Here is an 11,142-nt window from a genome sequence, read left to right as displayed (position 1 = left end):
AAGTGGAGATTATAGTACACAGTTGGAAATGTATTACTCAAACTCAGGAGAGATTGAGATTAGGTGTATAGATTTAGGAGTCATCTATATAGAGTGATAATGGAAGCCATAGGAATGAATGAAATCACCAACTGCACACGTAGATTAAAGACAGCATCTTGGGGAAGGACACCCACATTCAGGGTTTGGGGTAAGAATACTGAACAATTGGGGATTGAGGAGTAGGCTGACATGAAACTGGAGAACCAGGGGAGAGCAATGTCATTGAAACCCAAGGAAAAGAAGTTATCAAGAAGGAGGAGGTTGTCAACAGGGTCAAATGCTATAGAAAGGTCAAGAAGTCTGGAACAAAGCCATTGGAAGGATAAAGCAAACCTAATGCTAGTGTTAATATTAGAGACTCTAAGGTAAATATGATTTGCTATGAAAATTCAAACAATTCTACAATGGAAAGTTATTTCCTCTTGGCTTCAGTTTCCTCATCTATAAAATGAGGAGGTTGCACTTAAGTAAGATGACTTTCCATTTCAATTGAACAAGCATTTTTAAAGTAGCTACTCTATGTTAAAACACTGTTCCCATATCTGGGGGGATGGGGAGGGGCAGTAATGAAATTTTGAAAAAGTACACAAGTTTACATTCTAATAAGAGAACAGGTACACAAATTACCAGTTTATATATAGGAAAAGTCAAACAGAGTGCGATAAAGACTTCAAGCCTCACAGAATTTCAGAATTGGAAGAGACTTCAGGGCTCATCTAATACAACCTGTATCTAAACAAAAATCCCCGGTGAGTGGCCACCTGCCTTATAATTCCTTATATATTCCTTATATATTATATATGCCTTATATATTCCTTAGAAGGGAAACACACACACACACACACACGACCAGTTGCTAAATAACAAATAAGTGATGAAGGCATTGGACTAGATTCTTTTTTCCCAGCTCTAACATTCTACAATTCCATGATTTCCAATTTAAGAATTCTGGGCCAACATTTGAGAGACAGCACATGTTGTAGTTTGTAAATGGAACAGTCCCACAGTTAGTGGATCATTGTACAGCTGTTACCTCTGATTTTTTGAGAAAAAGAATTAACAAAAACAATCTTGTGCCTTCGGCAGATTCCTTAAAATTCATCGCTGCATAAATAAATCATGGAAAATATTACCGTTCTCATGATGCCAATCTTTCCTTCATCTTCATGAGAACTGAACATCAGAGGAAGAATTTAAGACATAATGAAATATAAAAGGATACAAAAATAAATTTGTGGAAATGTGAGTTAATTGAATGTTTACCAAATTACTATTATGCAAGAAATTTAGCAGGTATTTTTTTTTAATTCTAATAATAAACATTCTAGTAACTTGGCAAAACTGAATTAGTTCAAAATGAATTTTACTTCAAAGGATTTGGAATCTTTATTTCTGTGACTGAGAATATAAGGAATTCTAGAGCAGCTCTTTGAGAGTAAGCATGCCCTTTAAAAATAAAAACATAATTGGCAAAGGATGATCTCTTAAACCTAAGGCCTTTTCCCAGTCCTTTTTCCTTTTGACCTCTTAGCAGCATTTGATACGGTTGGCCAGCTCCTCTTAGATATTATCTTTTCTCTGGCTTGCTGTGACACTGCTCTTTGTTGGTTGATCCTAGTATTCTTTAGTGAATTGCCTGTATCTTGCCTCTTTTCTGCACTCAGTGACTTCATCTCTTCCCGTGGCTTTATCCATCATCTTTTCGTAGATGATTCCTAGATCTGTATGTCCAGCCCTAGTCTGTCTCCCCAGCTCCAGGCACCAACTGCCTATTGGATGTTTTGAAACTCAACATGTCCAAAACAGAACTTGTTTTTTTTACCTCCTCTCCCTCACCCCACCATTATCATTCCAGTAAACTAGGTTTATAACGTTGGTATTATTCTCAATTTCTCATTCACCTCAATGACCAATCAGTTGCTACCTCCATAATTTGCACATACCCAGTTTCTCCACTCATATCTCAAACTCTTATCAGCTCTCATCCAGATTATTGCAGTAGACTCTTAACTGATGTTCAAGATTCAAGTCTTTTCTCACTCCAATCTATCTTCTACACAGTTGTCCAAGCAATTTTCCTAAAGTGCAGTCTTAGCCATGCTGTTCCCTTACTCGTTAATTAACAGTGGCTCATTATTACCTTTAGCATCAAACATAAAACCCCTCTGATATTTACATCTCTTTACACTCTGGCCCCTTCCTACCTGTCTAGCCTCATTACATATTAATTCCCCTCATGCACTCTATACTCTAGCCAATCTAGACTTGCAGCACTCTATTGCTTATCTCAGTACATTTGCATTGACTCTCCCCCAATCCTGTAATATTAATGAGGTATTTCCTCTACTCTTGGAGACCCTGGTTTCCTTCAAGACTCAGCTGAGCTCCATCTTCTGTCTTTCCTGGTTTTCCCGGCTGCTGTAATACTCTCCTACCCACTCCCTGCAAAGGTTACCTTTTATGTGTTTTATATATCCTCATATAGGTGTATGTCATTTTTCCTATTAGAATGTAATCTCCTAGAAGGCAGGGACTGTTTCTTTGTATCCTTCTATACCTAGAACCCAGCAGAGTACCTTGAACATAGTGGGTACTTAATAATGCTCTTTGATTTCATAGATTAGGTTCATCTACAGTACTCATTTGGGTAAAAATAACATTCAGTCCTCCATTCATCAGAGAGGCAGCCTGATGTGTTAAACAGAAAAGTGGTTTTGGTGTCAAAAAACCTGGGATGTGATTGTGTCTTCTCCCCTTGCTAGCTTCCCAAACTTAGACAGTTATTTAAAGGCTTTATGCTCAGTTTTCTCATCTGAAAAATGAGGAGGTGCTCATGCTTGCACAATCAACTCCTACAGATTATTGGGAGAATCAAACAAAATAATGTCTGTTCAGCGCTGAATAGCCACGAAGTGTCACGTCACGTGAGCTCCTGTTGGTTACCTGTTTTAAGTTCATAACTCCACAATGTAAGTGCTTGCTACTGGCATGGACCTCCCAAGATACAGTCATGTGACAGCTGTCATTTCTTTTGTTTTTAAGTTTCTCTGGCAGCATACAAGTGGTTGGTTTGTTACCTCCTACGAGAGAGCTATCAAAAATTAAATCAGGAAAGAAAATCTGGAAGAGATGATTTTGAAGCAAGAAACAACTGCCAGGTACTAATCTGGTAACTTTTTAAGCTTTTGGTTCCTTTTTTTCAATTTCTTAGCTGCCTATGCCTCCTTGTAATGTTACCTGAAGTTAACATAATGTACTAAGTTTTTCATTATTTTCTGTTGTGGGGAAAAGCTTCACGTGTGAGTCTTTAGTTCTGCAGTTTGTTGGAGGGAATTAACAGTTTGCAGTCTTGTGGTTAGAGCCTTGATCTGGGAATCAGGAAATCTGTCTTCATTTCCCAGATCTGCCTCTGACTCATCATAGATTAAGTGGCTTATTCCAGGTCACACATCCTCACTGTTTGTTTTTCTTTTATAACATGGGATGTAGTCAAATCCTGTCTGCACTAATAGAGGAGAAAATATGATGTGAATCACTCAAAAGTAGCTTACTTTGGTTTAGGTTGTGATTTTCTTCTTTTGGGGGCTGGATGTTTCTTGAATTCTGAGAATTCATAGTACAAGAAACTTGGCTATGAAGTATCTGTGACACAAAATTTATTTCACTATAATTAAATGTGCCTTCTCTACATAATAATATATACCTATACACAAATATATACTCTTATAGAAAGAATTATGTATGTCTACATACTTGTAATTAACTGCAATCAAATGGCATGCTATGCATATATAGTAATGCATTTTACATATGTATGTATCTATTGTTTACATGTACACATATAAATAATACATATATCACCACCTATTATATATGTAATAACTCTGTGGTAGACACTATCTTTGTGCCCTTCGATAACCTTGTTATGATTTAAACAAATCTGCCTACATTCTCAGGGGGCACCTAGAGGAGCAATGGATAGGGCTTGGAATCAGGAACCCTCATCTTTAGGAGTTCAAATCCCTCTTCAGTCACTTAGTAGCTGTGTGATCTACTAGCTATGTGGTTAAGCAAGTCATTTAACCCTGTTTGGCACAGTTTCCTCATCTATAAAATGAGCTGGAGAAGGAAATGGCAGACTACTCCAGGATCTTTGCCAAGAAAACCCCAAATGGGGTCACAAAGAGTTGTATACAATTGGAATGACTCAACAACAACAATGTACATTCTCTAATACTTCATTAATTCTCCATATTAGCTAAAAACCTCATTTTCTTTTGAGGATATCACATCCTTGGCAATCCTCTCTACTACAGACTACACCATCCATTTCCCTCCATATTATAACATCATGAGGAAAGGTCAAGGGTTAATTAAACCTTTGCCATCTTTTACTCCTCCCATATGTCGTCACTTGGCAGTTATATGATTTCTACTTATATCATCTCACAACTTTTTCCTTTTATCTATTCTTGCTGCCATCACCCTAATTCAGAACTTAATGGGATTATACAATTTAGAATTGGAAGGGGCCTTAGAGATGATCTAATCTGATCTGCTCACTTGGCAGATGAGGACTTCCATTACTTCTCTTTAAAACCATTTATTTATTTATTTTTAACATTCTTTTCTTTTTAAATTTTCATTTCCAAATTCTCTCCCTCCCTCACATCCTTCCCACATTTACTGAGAAGGCAAGCAAAATGATATCAGTTATATATATGAAATCATGCAAAACATTTCTATATTAGCCACATTGAAAAAAATTAAGGAAAACGAGAAAATTGGGCTTCAGTTTGCACTCAGAGTTTATCTCAATGAAGATAGGTAGGGTTTTTTCATCATGAATCCTTTGGAATTGAATGGATCATTGTATTGATCAGAGTAGCCAAGTATTTTACAGTTGATAGTCATTACAACATTGTCATTGCTATGTACTATGATCTCCCAGTTTTTCTCACTCCATTTTGCATCAGTTCACATAGTTCTTGTCATGTGTTTTTGGAAACCACCTCCCCCATCATTTCTTATAACATAAAAGTATTCCATGACAGTCATATACCACAACTTGTTCATCCATTCCTCAGTTTATGAGCAGCTCCTCAATTTCCAATTCTTTGACACTACAAAAAAATATTTCTTCTGTACATAAAGGTCCTTTTCTTTTTTCTTTGGTCTCTTTGAGATTTAGACCTAGTAGAGCTATTGTTGAGTCAAAGGATATACACAATTGTGTAGTCCTTTGGGCATAGTTCCATATTGTTCTCCAGAATGGTTGAATCAGTTCACAACTTCATTAACAGTTTATTAATGTATCTATTTTCCCTCATCCCTTCAGCATTTGTCATTTCTGATAGGTGCAAGGTGGTACCTCAGAGCTGTTTTCATTTTACTTTGCATTTCACTGATCAATAGTAATTTAATATAGTTTTTCATGTGACTATAGATAGCTTTGATTTCTTCTGCAAAGTGTCTGTTCTTATCCTTTGACCGTATGTCATATGGAGAATAGTTCTTAGTTTTTACAAATTTGATTTTGTTCCCTATCTATTTGAGAAATGAAGCCTTCATCAGAGAAACTTGCTGTAAAAAAATTTTAATAATACTTCATTGTCTATGGCATCTCTTAAGAAAATGTAATTTCCCTACTTAGTTCTTTTAAATTAGGTCTATTTTTGCTTTTGCTTTGACATCATGAGTACTAACACTGCCTTTTTTACTTCAGCTGAAGCATAATAGATTCTGTTTCAGCCCTTTATTTTAGCTCTGTGTCATCATCATTTGTATATCACAAATGTGGTAGCTTTCTCAGTCTGATAAATTTAATTTATTAAGTGTAAAGGAGAGTGCATAAATTACCTCATTAACTATTGGGTCAGACCTGTGAAGATAGGAAATTAGAGCCAGAGCAAGAACAACAGAATAGTAAAACAAGGAGGGAAAAGAAGAATTAGAAGTCACTGTGAGGACAAAGAATATTCATGAGAAATGAATCAGCAGGAGAGATGGAAGTACAAATTAGGATCAGAAAGGGCGATTTCAGAATTAAAAGTTACAGAAGTGACAAGGTTTGGGGTGGTAGAAAAGTAGGTCCCTAAGACTTGAGCATTCCTATCAGTGCCTATATTGGTGTGTGTCATGGGAATTGAGAAAATTCAAAAATTTTTGAAAAATGAATTTGGAGGACACAATTTTCAAGGAAACATCAAAGTAGTGTGTTGAAGTCACCAAGTATTAGGACATGTGTTGGGGAGGAGAGGAAGAGTGTGAGCCAAGTATAGAACTCCTTGAGAAAGGAGGGCCAGTGACTAGTGAACCAGTAGATGATAACCAGAAAGATTTAGGATGATACAGAAAGTTCGAGTGAAAATCTTAGAATCATGGATTTGTAGACATAAGACTTAGAAAGGACCACAGAGATCATCTACTCCACGTCATTTCCCTTTGTATGGTGGCTATGTCTTTGCAAGATTGTTTTCTTTTGTCCTTTGGACTTGATTATATACATCTGACCTGCCAATTTTAAGGGTATTCTTTGTTCCTATGGAATCTTTACATTAATATATGTATATGTGTGTATGTGTATACACATATGTACATACACACATATATATATATATGAATTTTTTTCTGCTAAATCACCTTTTACCCATTTAATATGCGATTATATCACCTGGTCTTTTTGATCCGTAGTATGTATTTCCAGTGAGTTGTTTTTAAACATTCTCCAGGCATCCTGTGGTCTGTTTCCTTTTTAAAGTACTCCTCTTAGTTTTGTTCCTGACTATTGCCAGCATGATGCCATAGTTCCATTTTCTGCAACTGAGTAATGGTCTTCTGTTTCCCATGAAAGTTTATGTAATGTTACCCATCATATACCAGGACTCAAAACTATTTTGTTTCAGTTAGAAGTGCTTTTCGCATCTCTTCTAAAATATATTTCTTAGAGTATGTTTCCAAAGGCTTCCTCAGTTATCACATCTGAATTTTATATGAGATCCCCCCAACACCTCACTATTGCCTGCTTGCCATTGTCTAAATATTCCTTTACTCACCATACCACACTCGCGTCCTGAGACATACTCTCCTACCATCTCACATGGCACCTTCTACTGGAAAGCTTGTCTCATACCATCAGCTGCTATCATTCTCTTCCCTGAGACCAACTTTTCCCTTCTTATGCACTTATTATGTTACAATTTATAATATACCATTTGTGTACATATTTTATCTTCCCAACTAGACTGTATGCTCTTGGAGGGCAAGGACCATTTCTTATTTATCTTTGTACCTCAGGTTCTATGGATTACACAGAGGAAGTAGGAACTGGATTTGTGATTTCATTGAGATAGAGAACTCCCAAAGGAGGAAGCTCCCTTTACTAACATAGGTCAGCACCTTCTCTGCAATTTAGGGTCTTAATAAGCTGCCTGAAGCACTGAGAGGTTAGAGGACTTGTCTAGAATCACACAGCCAGGATGTGTCAGAGGCAGCCCTTGGTTTCCCTGGCTTCCAGGGCAGCTCTCTTTCTGTCCTCTTCCCTGCTGTTTCTCCTGCCCTGCTCACGCTAGGGGCTTCATGCATTTGGGGAGTGAATGCTGCTCAAGTCCTTATCATGTGTTTGTTTTCTCTTTTTAAGGCGTACTACTGCCATCCCCTTGCTCTTGTTTTCATTGAGCACACAGTGTTACAGAAGTATCATGAGTACACACAGCATTCCAACACACCAGCTTCTCTCCAGCCTGTCCTAAAGCGGCTCTGTGCTTTATATGGACTCTGGTCTCTGAGTCGGCACATGGCTGTGCTCTATCAAGGTGAGATCTTCCCTTCCCTGGATGGCACAGAAGCAGCAGTGCACCTGTTAGCTTTGTTTTGGTTTGGGGGTTTTTGTTTTTTGGGTTTTGTTTTTTTTTTTTTTTCAAAAGAGAAATGTTCCCTTGAGAGGGAAACCAGCTGCATCCATTTTTGCTTAAGTGGGTATTACTCACTCACACTTTGGTCTTCTCTCAGTTTGATGCTTAGATCTGGAGGAGATAACATGGGACATTAACTACAATAAAATTATAATTGTATTCTAAAAATGACCAAACGGCAAGAGTTGAAGACAAGTCAGAGTGAGACTTAAAAACATAATAAATAAGTGGAAAATCACCTTACACCATACTCTCTTGCACACTGAAATTATTAGTTAGTAGTCTGCCTGTTCAAACAACTGTATAAAATGTTCTTGTAGTCTAAGAGCCCAATCAGCTTGGAATTTCATGACCCCAACTAGCTTACCCTGTTTTGCAGTCACAGAGATGTCTCTGTATATTCCTTCTTCAAAACAATTTATTAACAGTTAGTTGGCATTGACTGCAGGATTGATCCTAAAGGGATTTCATGGTTTGTATTTCTTCCAAGGAGTACCCATTTATTATTTTAAGTTTTAGTCTTAAATCCTTTTTAGTTTGTTTTTCACAAAAATATGTGTTTAAAATGTAACACCTGAATAAGATGTATATGAGATATTTAGACTGCTTAACCTTTTTTGTGTCATGGACCCCATTGGCAGTCTGGTGAAGTCTATGGACCCCTTCGCAGAATAATGATTCTAAATACATAAAATAAAATACCTAGAATTACCAAAGAAACCAATTATATTGAAAAACTTTATATATATGTATACAAAAACATATATATATATATATATATATATATATATATCCATATCTGTCTATCTCTCTGTAAATAAAGCCCATAGACCCTAAGTTAAGAACCTCTCTTTTCAATTTTCATAGCCTTGAGGGAGGAATATTATTGGAAAAGAGCACTGAACTAGGAATCAAGAGACTGGGATTTTAATCCAGGCTCTGAGACCTTAGGAACATGACTCAACCTTTTTCAACCTATGAAAAATGGAAATACTTACATCCCTCATAGGGTTTTTGTGAGGTTCAAATGAAATACCAGATATGAAAGCATGAAGCAGTGTAAAAATAGAAGAAATTATTGATATGGTTTCTAATGAAACAAAGATAAATAAAAGACAGGTTAAGTTATGGAAAAAATGAAGCTGCTAACGGGGCCAAGCCAATAACAGTTTGTAGAATAAATTGTACTTTTGTGGGCCTGATAGTTTGGAAAACTATTTTCAAGGTCACATGGATATTTAAAAACTGTTCTCTTAATTTAGGACCCAGAGCAGTTTCTAAAATGTAAACTATTCTTGTTTGTGTTACTATATATATATATATGCTATATATACTTGCAGGTGGATATTTTTCTGGTGAACAAGCGGGTAAAATGATCAAGAATGCTATTTTGGACCTGTGTGCAAAGGTAAGTCCAAGTAACTTATAATGCTGGGTGTTAATGACATTATGTAGTAAATCTCTGTAAACCAGAACGTTTGGACACATCTAACTTTTAAGGGAAATCTACAACAAATCTACACAAAACAAACTTAAATCAGTGGTTGAGTCATACAATTCATATTCATGGAATGTTCATGCAATTGTAGAATATTAGACCCTTAGAACAGAGGCTGAAGGCCCTTATAAGGTATTGGAACATAGTATCTTGAAATGGGAAGGGTCCTTAGAACATTAGCTACTAGAGCTGGAAAGGGATCTTTGACATCATCTAGTGCAATGTTCCTCTTTTACAGATGCGGGAACTTAGACTCAGAGAGGTAAATGGATGTGCCCTGGGTCATTCAGTGAGGTTAGTCACACATGTGAGGTGGGAACCCAGGTCTCCTAGGCCCTAGGCAGCTACTCTCTGGGGGTTGGGAGGGAGTCAAGACTTTTTTCAGATCAAGCTCTTACATCTTCTGCATGATATATCACAGGATGGTAGGGTTGGAAGAGATTTTAAGAGATTGTGTAACCCAGGGGTAGGGAACCTATAGTCTTGAGGTCACATGTGGCCTTCTATGTCCTTGGGCATGGCTTTTTTATTGAGTTTAAGTTTTACAGAACAAATCCTTTAAGGAGATTTGTTCTATGAAGTTTGGATTCAGTCAAAGGGCCTCATTTGAAGACCTAGAGGGCCACATGTGGCCTCGTGGCATCAGGTTCTCTACCTCTGGTATAGCCCAACCTTCTCTTGTGTAGAAGAGGGAATTAAAGCTTAGAGAGAAGAGTTACTTAGCCCTGAGTACCCAGTGATTTCATAACAAAGGTGCAATTTTAACACAGGTATCCTGATTCTGTCTTCAGTGTTATTATAAGATGCTTTGCCCTCCTCCTACAATCATATTTAATTCATTACTCTTTTGATGATATACTCTCAGACTATGCAATTTATTTAGTTTTCAAAATTAAGTTTTTTTTGCTATACTTTGTACTGAGGCAGGAAAAAAGTATTAATTTATGTTTAAAGATTTTCATCACAGTTTTGAAACAAGAGTCTTAATTAGCTTCAAAATGCAATTAACCAAAGTGTCCAATTTCCAGAACAAGTTTTTATTGTGTTAGTGTTTTACTCTGACGAATAAAAATGAAAATAAATAGCTACCAACACTATTTAATGCTATTTTAAAGGTTCCTTGGCAAGATAGCCCACAAGCTTTTTATTCCTTTAAAGTAGTTATCATGAAAGTCAAGGGTGATTTCTTTGTGTTCGGTTTATGGCTGAGTCCCAGACATGAATAAATATATGTGTACTACTCATGACTGTAAAGAATATGCCACTTGGCCAAATATAGACTTTACTTTTTTCTCAAATTTTTTCTTCTTTTTGTGGAGGGGATGGTAGGGCAATTGAGGGGTTGACTTGCCCAAGGTCACATGGATAGTTTTATGTTAAGTGTCTGACTCAAATTTGTACTCAGGTCCTCCTGACTCCAGGGCCAGTGCTCTATTCACTGCACCACCTGACCACTCCATCAAATAATTAAAAAAAATAATAATAAAAGAACACCTTAGTGTAGCTATACTTAATAAGAAAATGTCTATGAAAAAAATCTTTGAATTGAACGAAAAGTCAAAACACCATTTTTATAATAAACGTAGAATTTTATATATCTTATGAAATTAGCTTTTGGTTAATGCTTTATGTTTTTGCTTTCCTTAAAAAAGATTTCACTTTAGAATCCCAGCCTATATTTGGGGTAAC

The 11,142-nt window shown here is 36.6% G+C and overlaps 1 protein-coding gene across 5 annotated transcripts in view; it reads left to right on the top strand.

Annotated features, from left to right (window-relative positions):
• The window catches only part of ACOX3 (acyl-CoA oxidase 3, pristanoyl), an 85,694-nt gene extending 76,266 nt beyond the window's left edge, over positions 1-9,428 (top strand). For all 5 annotated transcript variants that reach the window (XM_069070589.1, XM_069070596.1, XM_069070614.1 and 2 more), the window contains 3 exons: positions 3,085-3,200; positions 7,682-7,856; positions 9,296-9,428. In XM_069070589.1, coding sequence (XP_068926690.1) covers positions 3,085-3,200; positions 7,682-7,856; positions 9,296-9,384 — 380 coding nt within the window. In that variant the 3' untranslated portion in view covers positions 9,385-9,428. The remainder of the gene's footprint in view (positions 1-3,084; positions 3,201-7,681; positions 7,857-9,295) is intronic.
• The last annotated feature ends 1,714 nt before the right edge of the window (positions 9,429-11,142 follow it).

The sequence above is a fragment of the Petaurus breviceps genome, unplaced genomic scaffold (genome assembly GCF_028583685.1).
Source record: "Petaurus breviceps papuanus isolate PSGF00001 unplaced genomic scaffold, PetGlider_PUasm1.0 140, whole genome shotgun sequence".
Classification (NCBI taxonomy): Eukaryota; Metazoa; Chordata; class Mammalia; order Diprotodontia; family Petauridae; genus Petaurus; species Petaurus breviceps.
The sequence above is the reverse complement of the archived record's forward strand: the minus strand, read 5'-3'. Positions and strand labels throughout refer to the sequence as shown.